Below are 19145 nucleotides of genomic sequence, written 5' to 3'. Positions count from 1 at the left end.
CACTCAACGCTACATAAATTACGCGATCGTGTTGCGTAACGTACCACATTGAAGATCAAGGACGTGTTCATTCATCTCCAATTTTTCCTTATACTTACTATTGTCCCCACGTGCTTTGATTGCCTTAATTGCACAGTGACAAACAATTTTTTTTCAAATGTGTTTTACTACATTTAAACGTGGAAATTGAAAAACTAAGTATGGGAAAACGGACTAAGCAGTTTCACTTTCGTGGTACTCCGGCTGTGGTTTGCAGTAGGAATCAGGGCTACTGTAGACCTAAGTAGGAATAGTGTAGTTGAGAAAAATAAAAAGCGTCCGTGAGAATCTCATTGCGTCGCATCTACTGGCTCGTTGTTTTGGAAATACGTACACACTACATAACAACGATGTTGTCTGGTCTAAACCATGATTGCTACTGTAATTATAGAGTGAGTGGTGACAACAGGATTAAAAGTGTCCGCTTACACCTACACAGCTGGAGTACTACGCCAGTAAAAATAGTTATTTGTGTAACTAGTGCTAGCGTTACACATTATATCTTCACAAAAGTTACCTACTATAAAGCATAAAAATAATTAGTTTTTTAACACTATAAGCATATAAATAATTAGTCTTCAAACACTATACAACAGGTTTTTAGGTTAGGTTAGACCCAAGCGTTAACGAAATGGGAAACTCTGCACCAGCTGATGTATTCGTAATATCTTTAAGTGTTGCCAACTTATTTTGAAGCGTACACGTATTACGTGCCTAATAAAAGTGAATCGTGTTTTTTTTTTTTTTTTTTTTGGAATAAGTTATTGGAGTGCGGAAAAATGAGTCCGGCAAAAGTAAGTAAATACAGGAATTAGCTACTTTGCGTGCTACAATCAGTACAAGGAAACCCACTTTGCCAGGCAACTGTAGGAAAACTTTATCCTTTTAGCCCCACCCTGTATAAGTGTATATTTGGATAATACTGATTATTCCTAATTAATGTATTGTTCTTTGATTGAAACACTTTCGTATTCCCACTTCCTAATCTAAAGCCCATTGATTCATATTTTATGCATATTAAAAACAGGAAATACACAAAAATAACACATTACACGTGCACATGCTAATATATGTGTGTATGTACATGCAGGCATAAACCAAGGTTAGTATATAGGTTTAACCCATTGAGATATAGATTATAAACCCTTGTACCCCTTATAAGTAACCCTATATACTAACCTTGGGCATAAACAAGTGTAAAATGGACGAAAGAGCACGACTTAACAGTTGAATGATATATGGTTGTAACACTCACATCCATAAAACATTGATTGTTTGTTTGTTCTAAATTGGTCTTTAGTCGTCAATCTATTAATACCAAATTTTTACATTACATAGTTTCTATACCTTACTTTATGCTGGAAGAGGACCATTGATTATACATCTCAAATAAGATCGTGGGGGGGGGGGGTTGTAATCAATAATAGGATTATGAACCGGTGTATACGAAAGCGGATGGCAAGAATATACAAGGTAAGGCGAATAAAGTAAAGGTTTTCCAAGAGTAATAATGTGTATTTGAGGAATTAATTGTCAATGCCGGTTAAACTCTAACGTACGCGATTGAGCGATACTTTGCAGCAGCCGCGTTATATAATGCCTTTACGAACTACTGGGTGATCATTATGTTAAAAACTATAATTTTCTTGTCCATTAACACTTGTTAACACCAGATTCCACAGACAAATTAGTATTATTTTTGTGACTTATTGATTGAATTTCTTCGTTAAGTTTACTGCATCTCTTTATTTTTAAAGGAACGACGATTTCCCATGTAAATTTTATTCAGATTCACCAACCTGATTTATTGGACCAATAATTTATGTACAAAACCATCGAAAGTTTTGGACTTTTACTGATCGGGTTTCTAAGCTGACTACATTCAACCGATGTAATTTGCTTGGTTAATATAAATAAGTTTGGTATCTTTTGGCCGTTTATTCGTGGTTCCTTTTTTTATCTGTGGTGCAAAAGTACTGTTACAATCCTTGTGGCAGGCACCTTAAAGTCACCAATTTTAATGAAGTTCAAATATTCCTAGATGAATATCACGTTTCAATCTCTTCGTATGAATTGCCGTATTTGCATTCTAGATACTATACTGAATATAAATGTATTTTATTATATAAGTTCGATTCCTCGCCCTGAACTGCGATTTTTGTCACGTAGGCCGGACAGACGGTTGCCATTTCCTCCTTGTCCTTTCCTCGTCCTCTCCTGTACCCCTCCCACCGGGGACTAGCTCAAGTCAACTTGTGGTGAAGTCAGAGAGCAGAGTCACTCAACACTTGACCACAACCCGAGAGAAGACTTCACCTACTTGTCCGAGGTAACGACCAAACTGTCGATAGATTACATTTTATTCGTTGATTGATTTGTGAAAATATCGAATAGTTCAATACTGGTAACTTCGATAGTGGAATGTGATGTAACTGACATATACACGTTTAGGTTATTTATTACTATTTCATTTAAAATCATTAAATTTTAATCGTTGGTCTCGTACTCATGTTTTTCTTATTTTTCTTATACTCATCGCTATATATTTCCAAATGATTCTGATAAGAATTAATTTTAAAAATATTAATAAAATAATTGAAAAATTGTCTTCAACAATACCTATCGCAACGCTCCTTGATATTTTCCAGTTATATAATTATACTGAAGGAATTCTTGTTACTCGCGTATCAGACGATACATGTTCGAAGATAATACGTTTAATTTCAATGAAAGCGTTTGACTCTAGATGACCAGGTTTTGATCTTAACCAAAATATACAACAACCATTTAATTGAATAATACCACCTAATGCTAACGTTAATTTATATCGTTCGATATAATTTTTGTGAATGGGAATCAATTAAATTCGATTGGTTGTAAAAAACAACAGTTACAAAAACGTATTTCTCTCAAGCAATTCTGTCTCATCGCACAAAAATCTATAATTGATAAAGTTTGGAATAATCGGTTCGGTTCATTTAAAAGAACAATTGTATGCGAAAAAGTGTTAGAAATATCTTAAAATGGGGATTTTTCCTCTATTGGTATTGGAGTGGTCGATCTTCTTTTTGGCAAAGCGAAGTTGCTAGGCGAGGTCGTCCGGTGCAGTTTTCTATATTGCTTTTCGGCTTTTCGATTAATAAATCTTTATCAAGGACAACGGTCAATGCCCAGCCCATTTCATCTTGGTTGCTGTTCAGATATGGTTGGAGGTTGGAGAGGTCACTGACTCAATTCATTTGTTGTTAACTACTGGAACATTGTGGTTTTTTTCAATGCAAATAGTAGGTACTTAATATTTTCATTACGTTTATTATTTTCGTTGATATCAATGAATGGCTGTGACATTAAAGCATTTTTGGCGTTAAAAAGTGGTGTGTTCCGTCCCCTAATATCCATGCCAAGAACTCTCGAAATGTGTACGAAGTTTCTGAAGGAGTAACGAGAAACATGGGGAACTTTTTTGAATAAAATTGCAACTTATTTGGAATATTTTCAGAAGCAGTCCCAAGATTTCAAGTCCAAACAAACATTCTTCGTTTTATAGACAAGCTACACTACTCTAGGAGTTAAGGTTTTGATTTAATTGTGACCCATAACGATTACTAAATTATAATTAAGTACCCGAGGACCAAGCCATTTCTTTGCTACACCAGAATTTGTTTGGGAGATAAAAGACATTAAAATACATGTATTATTTCCAAAATTTTTTTATAATTAGAACCACAATATTATAAAGTACATTCTAAATCATGCAATAAAACGAATATCAACATTTTGTCATGTTTAAGTGTTGGTGCTACGTTTTGGCCTTAATTTTGTATTCTCATGTAATTAAAAACCATTGTAAAAAACAGGTATTTCTCACACATAAAATAAAAACAGTAAAATTAATAGACACCTATCCTCAATATAAATGGTTATGTTTAAAAATGTATTCATATCTTAATAAAATGTGATACTAATATCCTTGTTCTAACCACAGATAATCAATCCGTTACGTACTCCGCAATGTCATATCAAGTTATAACTTAGGAATCTACGATATAGAAATATAGGGTTTATATCATCGTCGGATCCTAGTCTTGATATCATTTTGAAACCCTAGTCAGGAGAAATAAGGATCTTTCGCTTATAATTCTACATTACATCTGTGAACCAAATATAAGTTTTAACCACTAAAGTCTAACCACAAATGAATAAGGTCCTTAAGCTTATGTCCTAAAAAATAATTGTTGGTGTTATGGGATGAATTCAAGTTTTTTTTTCTGTATATTTCAGTTTATGTTAATTTAACTATTTTGTCCATTATAGTTATGCTTCTTATTATTCACAATTCTTTTACAACCCTAGTTTCTGTTACAGTTAGCAAATTTGCTGTAGAAATAAAACCAATTCTTTTTAATATGACTGTTTCATAAATCAGTGAAATAATAGGAAATTCTAATTGATTGGATTCTAGTTAAAATATTATCAATACAATCTATAGCTTAGTCTCTAAAAACTCCATATATGTACATATGTGATCCAAAATCTCCAATGATTTGAAATAATTTGTTTGATGAACGTTTACATAAATATAATGTAAAAGTACGATGTACTTTTCCAATTACCGAATTATTTTGTGATGGTTTATAACTTTTAATTGGTTTATTTTTATATTTTTATCTAGCAATATATTTAACAAATCATTTGTATGCACTTATCAAATTAATTTATGAAAATAATGAATTATTAAAAGTAAAAACAATTTGAAGTGTATTTAAATGATGTAAAATCCTATTATGCGCCAAGGAATTGTTATAGGACGATGATCCCATTGGTAAGAGATGTTAATATGAGTTTAAGTACGACTAGACTTGGAGGCAAAGTACCACTTACACTTACGTAACTTGCATCGCTGGAGATATGCCTGAGGCTTGAATATAAATAGCATTGTCACCAATAAATAACATTGAGGATATCCTCGATGTTAATAGTGAACCTAATGTACAGGAACAGCTAAAGCAGCCTGTAGACCTTACCAGCTCAATCATTGGTTAATGTTGGTTTACAATTTTGGTTAAATTGTTTATACTTTTTATATAAAAAAAAATCATCCGCACGCTGTACTTGAAACTATCACTGGCATTAAGAGATTTACAGTATACCTATTTAACTAAGTGCATCCAATATAATTTCATTTAACTAGATTTTTACAGTTAATAAACTAATAAATAACACCCAACCCAAATACAATTTGGTCCAGAACCAATATCATCAAGAAATTAAAGCCTTCTTGTTCTTATTGAAAAGCAAGCACCATAACAACTCGGATTCCCAGTCAAGTTTGGATATTGAGTGATTGATGTTCACAGATAAATCACGGATCTAAGTCATTCTATTTTATTACATTTTCGTAATGATTGCTGACCTAGTACACCAATCATGCTATTGCGAAATAAGATTTCCAGCCTAGAGAGAGTTAGTTAAGTTAACCTAACCTAGAAGACCATTTTATCCTACATATATTCTAGATATAAATGCGGTTAAACCACTAGGTCATTGCATAATCAAGTGGCACTATTGGTTATTGGTCAGATATAGACCCTGGCCTTCAACACAGTCACATGGTTGAGAGCTTTGCTACTTAACTGGGCTAGGCTCGGTCTAAATGAGAATTGTTAGCTTAGGTAAATGTACTCTAATAATCGCAATTAGATAAAACTTACGTTAATTTATAGTTCACTAGTTTTTGCACCAGTCTAAAAACATACTCCCTTAGTAGATTTGATGAATAAAAAGATTACTCATCCTTATTAGCAGTCTAAAGACTAAATTAATTGTATTACATTTAAAAGTACACATATTTCTTGCACATCGTACGTATTCGTAGAGAATTTTCTTAAATATGTCAGGATTTAATGTTGATTGTTTATAATTTGCATTTTGCAGGACATGCAGCATGCAGATATTTATTCGGAACTTAACAAGAGGACGCCCAAGTACGACAAGATAGCGCAGGTCCTTAAGGACAACCAACATCTGTTCCAATGGGAGCCTGAAGAGAGGATCCTGGACGCAGGTTGTGGTCCTGGAGACATGACTTCCTGCGTCATCCTTCCCTGGCTCCCTCAGGACTTCCAGCTACTCCTGGGAGCAGACGTATCTCCCGCAGTCATAGAACACGCCCTCAAACACAATGCGTCTGAAAAAGTCAAGTTTGAAGTTTTGGACATCGCGGTAGACATTTCTATGTTCCTGCAAAAACAGGAAAGTTCCGCAGGGTTCAACAAAATATTCTCCTTCTATGTAATGCAATGGCTTCGAGATCTAAGGTAAGTTGTGGATGGTTTATACAGTGATAAAGCACCATTTTAATGTGCTAGACCTAAAACTTGAATAAATTTATACCAGATAAAAAGTGTTATTCTTGAAGTAAATTAATGTAAACGTAAATTCTGATTTACAAAAGACTCATTTATATATAGAAAAATTAAACTAGCTGGCGAATTAGTAATTATAGAATATATACATATGTACCTCCTTGCATAATGGCTTGTCAATAAAATAATCCACGTCATCTTGTCTGTAAGGCAAAAAATGAGATATTCATATTTTGAATTATAAATTTATGTAGAAAACATTTTAACAGATTTTACTCACAAACAATCTAGGTCAAGGTTAATCTCATCTTTATTTTCTTAAAGTTTGCCAACCTGGGACGGAAGGCAAACCCTGGCCAACTGTCGTTTATCTTGATTATCGCGTTGCTGGAAATGAAATTATCCTCCGAGTAGAAATCCCGGACTGCACAACCTTTAAACATTTTTTTCAATGTGTTTTATAATGCTTTAAATCAGTCAGAGTAAATAATACTAGTGTTCCTGTTGCTCGAATTCGAGCAATTGCTAAGTATAAAAGGCGTTATTTTAAAACGAATTTTAACCAAGTTTGTAAATGTTTGTAGTAAACTTATTTACTGTTTACAATTAACTTCTTCACTTCTTAATTCTTCTTCTTAGTTCTCATCACTTTAAATTTCTGACAACAGCTGGAGTTTCATAACAACTTTTGTTTCCCATGTTAATCTTATGGAGAAATATGTAACTTTAAAGGGCCCCAGGGCCTCACTCTCTAATTATTTCCCTAAAAAGAAAGTTTCCTGCACAACTTCACGTTACGCTCTTTAAAAATCTTGCTTGCGTATTAAATAAGTATAGATTATCATATGATAATGATGATGGTAATATTATCACCATGTACGATTTATTGCTTCTACAAATGTATTTCTTGTTAAACGTGGATGATGTTTTGTTGGTGCAAAGGAATTGATAAAATAAAAAAAAGGCTACTTCTTATTTTGAAGTTGTTAAGTAAAATAACTACAAAATTTGTATGTTTTTAACTTTATATGTTTTTTTTTTTTTAGGAAAGGAGTAGAAAATCTCTACAGACTTCTAAAACCCGGGGGACAAATGCTACTTTTATTTCCGGCTGATCGACTTTTTCAGAAAACGTTTATGAAAGTGAGGAGTAAAGACCCCTGGAAGCAGTATTCGAAGGTATAATCAATATAGGCCAAATATTGAAATCACTTAAACAATCATTTTTGCTTCAAACGCAATATTCTTATTGAATTAACGTGTATTTAGTAGGAAACTGCAAACAGGGAAATTGAGGGAACAGTTGTGTAAACAAATAAGGTAACAATTTTACACAATTTTACGTAAATTTTGATTTTACCATACCTTATTTACATGTCTTATGATTATTTTCGTCTAATATAGACGTATAAACATAGACCAATAGAATTAAATATAGAGCTACAGCAGTGATGTAGTTAGCATAAAATCTGGTGTCCACCGCTAGGAGTGCGCCGTAACTTCACGGCACTTTTAGCGGTCGACGCCAGCCAGAACTTATGCTTACTATCTATATTTAATAATATTTGTCCATTGTATTAATGGCAATGGCGTGCGGGGCCACCCACAAGAATCTTCTCTACCGTCACTTTGGTTATGTTGTCCAGTCACATCAACAATTAATTTGTTGTTAGATTACTTTAACGTCACTACTAAAGTTCGGCCGCTTAGAAAACGACCTGCGCGCTAATGCTAAACCAATGCTGGAGGAGGTCGCTTTCTAAGCGGCCGAACTATAGTGGTTTGATCTTGTTAAAATCGTTTTCTTCTATCCCTTCCACACGCCATACTAACTGACACGATCCATACATGATTAAGCTGAAGAGGCTACCTTAGCGGACTAAGCATATCTAATGAAATTTTACTAAGGAAGTAGATTGGGCGGTATTAGCTGTTGCGACAGTGATGCCAGCCATACATGGTATTATACCTAGGCCACTATGATTATAAAACCAAAATAAATTATTGTTTTATACCTCGTAATTAAAACATCCCAGTTATAATCTAAGATTTATTGCAATGTTTTGCAAAAAAAAAATGCCCTGAGTAAGAAATATATGAATATAACCATAGATAAAACATACTCCCTTAGTAGATTTGTCATCCTTATGGAACAGCTGAAGCCAATTTTATTGTTAGTTCTGTACGTCCAACTGTAGAGGTTATGTTTTGTTTACAATTTGTTTCTTGATATTTCAGTAATTTAAAACATCATTTAACCAAATAAAGTCTATGATATAACTCATATGCAATTTGTTCAGTAAACTTTAACCATTCATATTATTTAACACTCTATGTTTTATTTAATGTACATCTCTTTTCCTTGCAACTAACATGTGTTCTTAATCAAATTAAATTATTCTCTATTGCTAACACATGTTGTGTAAAAAAAGTAAATAAAACAGTGCTTGTTCTCCTATCCCAAAAGTGTGTTCATTTTTTTCTCATCTTATAATCTCCATTTAATTTCATTCTCTACAAAACATTCATTGGTCCTAATCGAGCCTGGATTTTGAATTTCAGTCTTTGGATTCAATTTTCAGAACACTTTCAAGCTATCGAAATATCTTTATTTTATCATTCAATCTCTTTATGTTTCTCCCCACTCTCATAGTGTCACAAACTCTATCTAATTCTTAGTAAAGTTTCACTCCATCTGTTTTGTCCAATATGGCTACCAGATCAATTTCACTCTCAAACTTCAACAAATCAACCCTTCTCATACAAAATTCTTTTGAAAAGATTCTCAAATCTGTACAAGAGCTTGAAACACTTTCCCCCTCAATCTTGTCAGTGATACAAATCAGAACTTTAAACAACTTCTCGAACCAGTTAGAAAAGAAACATGAAGCCTATGAAAATTACCTGGAAAGAGCCTTGGAACATATATCAGAAGAATTAGATTTGGATGCAGTAAGTGACACTGAAGACAAACTGCGACTGCTATTCGTCGAAGCCAAGTCTCGGATTGAAGCCCTTCTCCAACAGCAGCCGCAAGATGTTCCAGAAGAAAGTAAAGATTCAACAAGAATTAGTGACATCTCAGCTTCATCATCTGCTCACGTAAGACTCCCAAAACTAGACCTCATCACGTTTGATGGTTCTCCTCTACAGTGGGTCAGTTTCATCAACTTATTTGACACTAGCATCCATCTGAATGAAAGCATTTCAAACGTCACTAAATTTCAATATCTTCTCAGCGTGCTCAAAAATGAACCACTAAATCTCGTAAAAGCTTTCAGTATCACTTCAGCCAATTACTCAATTGCCTATCAGCTCCTCAGAGACAGATAGCAAGGAAAAGAGATGTACATTAAATAAAACATAGAGTGTTAAATAATATGAATGGTTAAAGTTTACTGAACAAATTGCATATGAGTTATATCATAGACTTTATTTGGTTAAATGATGTTTTAAATTACTGAAATATCAAGAAACAAATTGTAAACAAAACATAACCTCTACAGTTGGACGTACAGAACTAACAATAAAATTGGCTTCAGCTGTTCCATAAGGATGACAAATCTACTAAGGGAGTATGTTTTATCTATGGTTATATTCATATATTTCTTACTCAGGGCATTTTTTTTTTGCAAAACATTGCAATAAATCTTAGATTATAACTGGGATGTTTTAATTACGAGGTATAAAACAATAATTTATTTTGGTTTTATAATCATAGTGGCCTAGGTATAATACCATGTATGGCTGGCATCACTGTCGCAACAGCTAATACCGCCCAATCTACTTCCTTAGTAAAATTTCATTAGATATGCTTAGTCCGCTAAGGTAGCCTCTTCAGCTTAATCATGTATGGATCGTGTCAGTTAGTATGGCGTGTGGAAGGGATAGAAGAAAACGATTTTAACAAATGTTATTTGTGGTGTGATTCTTCAGTAACCTTGACATGGCTTCAAACTCCATCTTACAGGCTGAAAACATTCGTGGCTAACAGAGTCGCCCAAACACAAGAACTTGTCCCCTATCACTGTTGGCGTTACATCCCTAGCAAGGAAAACCCTGCTGATTGTGCTTCAAGAGGTATTCTAGCCACTGAGCTTGTGTCTCACCCCCTTTGGTGGTCAGGGCCTTCTTGGCTTTCTCTTCCCCCTTCAAACTGGCCTGATGTAACTTTTTCACCTACAGATATCTCAACATTAGATGAAGTAAAACACACTCCTCTAACTGTACTTGTGTCAACTACCACTGAATCTACGCTGACCAATCTTCTCATTAAATATTCTTCATGGGAACGACTTCTTAGGATTTTTGCTTACGTCCTTCGTTTCATACACAACTGTAAAGGTTCTGAAAAACGCCAAGGTTTCATCTCAACACAAGAACTGAAAGACACAAAATATCACATTTTTAAACTTGTACAAAAAGAAGTATTCACAGAAGAAATCAACTGCCTCAAACGGAAATCATTTTGCTCCACTCGTTTACAACGTCTTTCACCTTTCATTGACTCATTTGGATTATTGCGTGTTGGAGGACGTCTTTCTCAGACATCACTTCCTGAAGATGCTCGACATCCCATTATTCTGCCAAAAAAGCATCATGTGGTAAATCTCCTCATTGACCACTACCATATCTACAATCTTCATTCAGGCCCTCAGCTTACTCAAGCATTACTTTACAAACATGTTTGGATACTGTCTGCCCGTTGTGCCATACGCTCTCGTATCCATAAATGTGTCAGATGTTTCAAAGTCAAACCTAGAAATGTGTGTCCTCTCATGGCTGATCTCCCTCAGTCTCGTGTAACTCCTGCTCGACCTTTCCTCCACACCGGCATAGATTATGCAGGGCCTTTTACTGTTAAAATCTTCAACCTCAAGGCAGTGAGACACATAAAGTCATACTTTTGTACTTTCATCTGCCTCGTCACGAAAGCTGTACATTTGGAAGTAGTAACAGACCTAACGACTGAATCTTTCATTGCTGCAATGACTCGATTTGTATCTCGCAGAGGACATTCTTCCGACATTTACTCGGATTGTGGGTCCAACTTCATTGGTGCTGACTCTACCCTACGCAAGATTGTTGAAAAATCTCTTTATTGTCAAGACTCCAAACGGAAGATTCAACGATTCTCTTCACTTAAAGGCATCAATTTTCATTTTAATCCACCAGCCGCTCCGCATCAAGGAGGATTGTGGGAATCGTCTGTAAAGAATGTGAAACATCATCTCCGTCGAGTAATGGGAAACTCAGTCTTAACACTCATTGAATTCATCACATTGTTGACCCAAATCGAAGCAATGCTCAATTCCCGACCACTGACACCTCTTTCAAATGATCCTTCGGATCTCGCAGCACTGACTCCCGGACACTTCCTGATTGGTGCACCCCTCACAGCAGTACCTGAACCTAATCTCCTGACAGTTCCTGAAAACCGTCTCAAGCAATGGCAGCTAGTTCAAGCATTTCATCAACGCATATGGCATAGATGGCACCTAGAATACTTAAACAACTTGCAACAACGTACCAAGTGGACTCGGAAATCAAAAAATCTTGAAGTGGGTGACCTTGTTTTGGTACATATGGACTCACCACCTCTCTCGTGGCCTCTCGCTCGAATTACATCAGTTCATCCAGGGGCTGATGGGGTTGTGCGAGTGATAGACTTAAAAACATCAAGTGGCAACCTCAGAAGATCTGCCCACAAAGTGTTTCCCCTGCCAACTGTGGATTCGTGAACTGTTTTTGTTGAATCCACTGGGGATTCAAGGCCCCCGGTATGTTCAGTAAACTTTAACCATTCATATTATTTAACACTCTATGTTTTATTTAATGTACATCTCTTTTCCTTGCAACTAACATGTGTTCTTAATCAAATTAAATTATTCTCTATTGCTAACACATGTTGTGTAAAAAAAAGTAAATAAAACAGTGCTTGTTCTCCTATCCCAAAAGTGTGTTCATTTTTTTCTCATCTTATAATCTCCATTTAATTTCATTCTCTACAAAACATTCACAATTGTTGAAATTAGATTTTTCTTTTGAATTCCAAATCAGTCTTCTGTTATACAGGGTGTCTGGTCATAAGTGTTTTATACAGTTATGTACGAAATAAGATAATAATAGTGATTAGAAGTCCTCAACTGAAACATTAGGGTATTAAAGATAACTAGTGGTCGTCCTGTGGTCGAAACTCGACCAAAAATAATTAATGTACAGACTTCTCTATTTTCTCCCCACACTGTAAAAAAAACATGTGATTGGAATTTCTTCCATTTGTTTTGATTTTCTGTTTACATTTTGTTGTTATTTCGTCACCATCATGGCAACCAATATGGTCCATGTTAATTTTTTGAAGTTTTCAAAATCATTTTTTGTTCTTATTTGTTAGCCTATTTTAATTTTTAAAAGCATTCTGCACATCTACAGGAAAATATATTTCCAACAGTATGCGTAGATTTTCCCTGCGATGCACACGAGCTGAGAAAAAAGGTTTTAAAGAAACATGCTTGCCTATTAATATATAGATAGATTGAAGATAAAAAAAATAATAGTATCAAATAGGCATTATTCAGTCCCTATTACCATGTAGTTAGACCCACAATTGTATTCAACACTTAAGACCAGACACCCTGTATAATGATTATTGTTCATACACTTAAACCCCAATTTGTATACCAAGCCATTAGAACATAATAAGAAAATATTAAATTGAATATTTTAGGACGAAGAAAGAAAAATACCACCATTCCTGATCAGTGACAACCAATGTGAGGAGTTCAAACGGATGTTGCAAGATATTGGGTTTGAGACTATCAAGTGTGAACTCAAAAAGTACTCCACCCACTTCGACCATGTGGAGGACATCAAAGGTAAACTGAACGCTATATCAAGTTCAAGGATAAACTTATCAATACAGAAAATCAAGTTGTGATGAAGTGACGTAAGTGATTGATGAAATAAAATCTCCTCGATGTACTGGGTGGGGGTTAGTGGGGTGGTTTTATATCCACGTAAAACTTCGGTCTGATTATAGTATTTACAATTGTTCCCGAGGTTTTTAAATCACAAATAAATTTTAATCAAGGTAATTTTTAAATACTGGAATGAATAGTAATATGAAAAAAGCAATATAATTTAATTTAAATTTTATACTTGTGGATATTTGTATTTAGAGTTTTAAACGGTCAGATATTAGTTATGACAGCTCAAAATTCGTTGTACACTTTTATCTTTCGACGATTTATGTATATTCTTGTTTATCTTGTAAACAAGACAAATCGATACTACTTATAATAATTTATATACGAAAAAATTATGTTTCAAATGCATAAATCTTTGTCTGTTGGAGTAACACCCTATATGAACAAAATCATTTATTTAATGTAAAAATTGAATCTCACTTGAAAATTGAAGTGAAATAAAACTATTTAACCTTTGAAATTTGTTAGTAGTATTAGCATTTCATGGATTATTGACAGTAATGATAAATTAGTATTTTAAGTGATGAAATAGAACAAGACCATCAAGTTTCAGTGGGCTCGAGCCAATTGGGGGTGTTTTAGGCTTTTCTCCTCCTCAGCCTATTGAATAAGAACTGTATAAACATTCAAATACTAAGCAGTTCTAATGCATTTTCATAAATTAAAAATGTTGAAATAATAACTTACTGTAAAGTATTCTCATCATACAACTTTTAATATGAAGTTTCTGAAACTACATATTAAAATAATACTGAAATGATAATGAAAAATGATAAAACATTTGACACTTAAAAACTGTCTATCTTCAAGACATTACTATTTTAGGCTATACTGTGGTGTTATTTTTGTTTGTTGACCGAAAGTAATGCTAATACAGTAATACTTTCTCCGCCTATAGCTTACATAGAATAGAGAAAAAGTATTGTCTTCGTCAAAATTACCGAATATGAGTTTTGTATGGATTTAAAATCTTTTTCACCACACTATGATGTTTTTGGCTGTATTACATACGTTAATTGGTGGCCGAAAGTTACGTTTTGCTGGCCATGCCAGCTGTCGCCAATTTGGGGACCGAGCAGGTTTTTACAGGCCGGGGCCGCAAAATCAGCTGTCCGCTTACTTACTTAAAACATGAATGCGTTTTAAATACACAATCAAAATCCACGATCATTGCAATAGAATTGTGTTATTGTCAACGTTGCCTAGCAACTATTTATTTTTATTTTTGCTGATTCCTCAAAAAATTATTTCTTCACATAACCTTAAACTTGTAGTTGTGTTGACGATCAGTGTGCATTATATTATAGTGGTGAATAGTGGTAATAGGGTATAGTGTGGTGAAAAAAAGCGTTCGTACCACGGACCGAAATGGTTTTGCAGCTCTCGATCGATTTAAGTTCTCGACTTCGTCTCGAACTTTAAAACTATCTCGAGCCGGCAAAACCTCATTTTCGGCCCTAGGTACGAAATATACTATTTTGAGTCCCCTTAAAAAAAAACGTTTTCGATGTAATGTATGGATGTGTGTCTGTCTGTCCGTATGTGTGTGAGAATGTTTACAGAGCTACAGATTTTATCTTCTGTGGTCCAATGTCGTTGAAATTTGGTATGTGAGAACGGACTTGTAGCATTCCCAGGCTATTTTAATTTTCGATTTCAATAGTGATTTTTCATAAGAACCCATTAATTAATGAAAAATTGAATCTTCAAACAAACCACTGAAACGATTTAAATTAACATTTAGTATTTTACAGCCCTTTTAACTCAAATATAAATGGTACAATACCAATAATTACTGTAAAAATTACGGTTAAAAAGTTATTACAACTTTTGTGATTTCCCCCATTGTAAATCATAGTACTCCCACCGCTTACCCATAAGCGTTGTATGTGTCAGATTGTTGATACCGTTTATTTTATGTTCTCCCTGATCACCCTGTATGTTTGTCAGACCTGGCGGAGTCGCTGGACCACGAGATAGACCATGTTCCAGCAGAGCTGCGGCCCGAGTACCTACAGCACTGCTACGACACGTTGGTAGACATGGGTGCGGTCCATCCAGGTGACTCTGGGCTAGAGTTGACACAATCCATGCTGCTGGTAGTGGCCCGGAGACCATCACAGTGACAAACACTTGTATCAAGAATATATCTAACTTGAAGTGACACTATTGATAGCTTACACTTTTTTTGATTGCACTGGTCCAAGACATTTTTCTCACAGTGATTTTCAAATGCACGTAAATAAATATGCTACGCACTGCCATGTTTTCTGCAAAGTGTTTCGTTTCTTACCGTCTCACTTTGAGATTAAACTGTTGCACTTTGTACCGAAATACTTTAATCAAGACAATCTGCAGTGTACGTGATTGATAATTTTATTTTCCTGTATCAGAAGAATAGATTTTACACAATAAGTTTTAAATTTATTCATTAGATGTAGTACTGATGATGTGCATAATACACTTTATACCACCTCACCACTGGAAGTATCATTTTTATCATCAACATAATGATAACTGTTGATAAACCATGTGCGTAAAAGTGCTTTCCCCTTTTTAAATTTTCTGTAGAAAAATCTTTATCTTAAAGAAGAAAAAATAATATTATCCCTATAGGACTATTATTTATTCTTAGTAGTATAATATCCCTATATATAGCTACAGTATAAATCTAACAAAAATTACACTTTTTACAGATTTATTTTTCTAATATAGGTATCATTAAAGGAAATGTCAATTTTGTTAAGTATATTTCTTTTATTTTGTCTAAATAATCCAAAGCAAAAGAGAGTGCACATATAAATGCACTACAAGGACTAAAAATCCATGGCACTAAAACCAAAGCATAGACTGTAAGTACTCTCAAATAATAAACATTCAGTCGTTTTCCAAACACTCAAGGCGTTACCACCATAAAATACCCCCGCCGCAGCAAACCTGCCGACTAAGCGAATTTCCATTTGTCTGAATTGATTTTCAGTTTTATTTTAATAACATTAGGTTTAACGAGTACCTAGGTTTGCTGCTACAAGGAAACTAATAAAGTGTGTTTTTGAGTAAAATATTGATAGCTTAGTACAAAATAAATAAATTTGCCAACTTTGATCAAAATATATCCATAAACAAGCAAACTACAACATTTATCAAGATTCTCCATAAGAATAACATGGGAATTTTAAATTTACAATTTTTTTATAATTTTCTCCGTTACTAATAATTGAACAAAAATACTTTTATATACTAAATTATTTGTTTTCTTAAGCTCTTTAAAAAGGTCTAAAGAGAAATCGGGAAATTTTGTGTTTTGAGGGTCAAAAGTGAGAAAAACCAATTTTTACCCCATAAAACCCCCCGTAAAGCCCCGTTCCCATGGTCTGATCGTGCTGGTTCGCGAACTCATTCAAGTTTATCCCGCTTTACACCTTTAAACCAAATTTCATCAAAATCGGACAAAAATTACTCAAGTTATCGCGTTCACGGACGTATATATATATAAGTCTATATATATATATACATATATAAAAATTTGAACGAATGGTGTTTTTGGCCTCTGGGGACATCAAAATGAAAAAGTAAATCGGTCCCAGGTCTAGGTCTTACCGTGCCACCTACGGTAATAGCTACTTCCCTATAAGAAAATTTGCTAAAACACATGGAAACACATGGAAACTGCTTTTGAATGTTCTAATAGGATGACAAGTCTTTTGCTGATTCGTGTATACTGTATGTAGATGTATTATTAGGAACATGCTATACAGCATTAGAGTCTAGGGTTTTACCATGGATAAAACATACTCCCTAATGTTTTATCTATTGTTCTACGTTAGATATGAGTTTTAAGTTATGTCTTTAGGATTATGACGTCCCCCATGTTATATGTAGTATGAAACACACTCCTCTATAGATGTATCATCCTCAAGGATTTGTTAAAGACAGTTTGAAGGCCACGTTAGTGTCTTTTAATGCTTGAGTACATTGAAGTATTTACTACTATACCTATTATGTCTGGTCATACAGGCAAAGGTAAATAATGTGACCAATAGATGAACGATCGATTAGAAAACTTCTGCATCTATGCTGGGAAGAACACACATTGTTAAGTTATGGTAAGATGTACAGTATAGATAAGTTTCCCATGGTAAAATGTTGAAGTACGTTACCACATACCAATCACAAATCAACGCGAACCTTATAACCCTACCAGGTTTGCCAATTAGGGAGAATACTTTAATTTGGTGATTAATCTTGTAAGCTGATAGTAGGCGTGACAAATTGACAAGCCCTTTATTTAACCTGCCCCGAGTTAGACCAAAGGTCCACTCTTCCCCCAGGACAGGAACATCAAATATACAAACAATACATGTACATAGTTGTGGACTATGAAAATCTAAAATTTACTTATAGTAAGTGAAAACACAAATTATATAACAATACAGAAATGTAAAAAAGAGATTAACTTACACTGACAAATCAAAACATATTACATTGATAACTACCAATTTTATCACCTACAACTATTATGGAACTGTCAAACAAAATGAGGATACCTAATATTTGTATTTTTTTAGAAAGTAATAGCTGAAAAAACTTCCTTACGTAATGATTTTATACTTCACATCTTTGTAATAACAGATTTTTTGGTGCTTTAGAAAAACTTTTAGGGTTATTAAGGTTTTTCATCTCACTATCTAAATTATTGATAAGTCTAATTGATAATACATGGACAGATTTGTTATATATCACCGTTCTATGCACAGGAAATTATTATCTTCTTTACCAAATCTAGTTCCTCTCATATGGATAGCACGCATTCTTGAGTACATTTCAAACAAATATTCTGGCTTACAATTATTTAAAACTGTATAAAATGTGTTGAAAACATTTAATTACGACGACACTAGATAAAATACACCCCTTCTGTACAATTTGTCAAAAGAATACGACCACTAAATCACTATACCAACGTAAAAAAGTACTATAAAAACCCAGGTTGATTAGAATGGAGCAGGAAAACTCGAGCGAGGTTCATGAATTAACTACAGCTGTATTCATTTTTTTATTGAGATTCAGTGTACACACGTGCGTAGTGGATAAATAATTCAATAGGCTTATACAACCTGTTACATCATACAGTTGACAGGAATGATAGAGTTGTAGAAGATATACACCTGCAGCTTCTGATCGGCAAACTGCAAGCTTGGCCGTGCATCTGAGGTGTTATGCAATCGAAGGAGAAGATTCTGTCAATGGAATACTTGACTGAAAACCCTTTTTTTGTAAGCTTATGCTGTAGTATAACCGGTAGACTTCGATCCCAGAAGTTACGGCTTAAAATCCTGCAAATTACCAATGGGCTTTAGCCATAATGCCTTTAACCTCTAGGCCTATGTGGAAGTAATTCCAAAACGGTTCCAGGCAAGAGCCTGGCGTTGGAAGTGAAGGTGGGAAATAAAAATATCTAATTCAATTTAATCTAACTTCTTCATGAATACCTTTACTAACGTTGCACGTGTTTTTGTATAAACAATTACAAATAACCCTTCTACTGAAATACTTAAATATCTTTACTAAAGTGAATCCATGGTGGTAATCTATGTTCATTTTAATTTTGCATTTAACGTCTTTGTAGACAAATAAATACCAATACATGAAAACAAAAGTGTGTATTGGTGAACACAATCCCATGGTAAAACTTAATGCATTGAATACCCACATATTATTAACCTAATGAATAAACTTATATCTACTTATATAA

At 34.2% G+C, this 19145-nt stretch overlaps 1 protein-coding gene across 1 annotated transcript; it reads left to right on the top strand.

Moving 5' to 3' along the window:
• The first annotated feature begins 2262 nt into the window (after positions 1-2262).
• On the top strand, positions 2263-15868 carry LOC128988817 (juvenile hormone acid O-methyltransferase-like). The gene is made up of 5 exons (XM_054410484.1): positions 2263-2368; positions 5974-6356; positions 7451-7583; positions 13132-13279; positions 15341-15868. Exons 2-5 carry the CDS (start codon positions 5977-5979, stop codon positions 15514-15516), a joined length of 837 nt encoding a protein of 278 aa, XP_054266459.1. The 5' UTR covers positions 2263-2368; positions 5974-5976; the 3' UTR covers positions 15517-15868.
• The last annotated feature ends 3277 nt before the right edge of the window (positions 15869-19145 follow it).

The sequence above is a fragment of the Macrosteles quadrilineatus genome, unplaced genomic scaffold, assembly GCF_028750875.1.
Source record: "Macrosteles quadrilineatus isolate MER2022 unplaced genomic scaffold, UCM_ALF_1.0 Scaffold_1__1_contigs__length_201487025, whole genome shotgun sequence".
Classification (NCBI taxonomy): domain Eukaryota; kingdom Metazoa; phylum Arthropoda; class Insecta; order Hemiptera; family Cicadellidae; genus Macrosteles; species Macrosteles quadrilineatus.
This window is presented reverse-complemented; position numbering and strand designations above follow the sequence as displayed.

Excerpts from the sequence above, each read along its gene's own strand:
- LOC128988817 (XM_054410484.1), top strand. The coding sequence starts at position 5,977 with ATGCAGCATGCAGATATTTATTCGGAACTTAACAAGAGGACGCCCAAG. Across the intron at positions 6,357-7,450 it reads CAATGGCTTCGAGATCTAAG|GAAAGGAGTAGAAAATCTCT; the intron begins GTAAGTTGTGGA and ends TTTTTTTTTTAG. Across the intron at positions 13,280-15,340 it reads CCATGTGGAGGACATCAAAG|ACCTGGCGGAGTCGCTGGAC; the intron begins GTAAACTGAACG and ends TATGTTTGTCAG.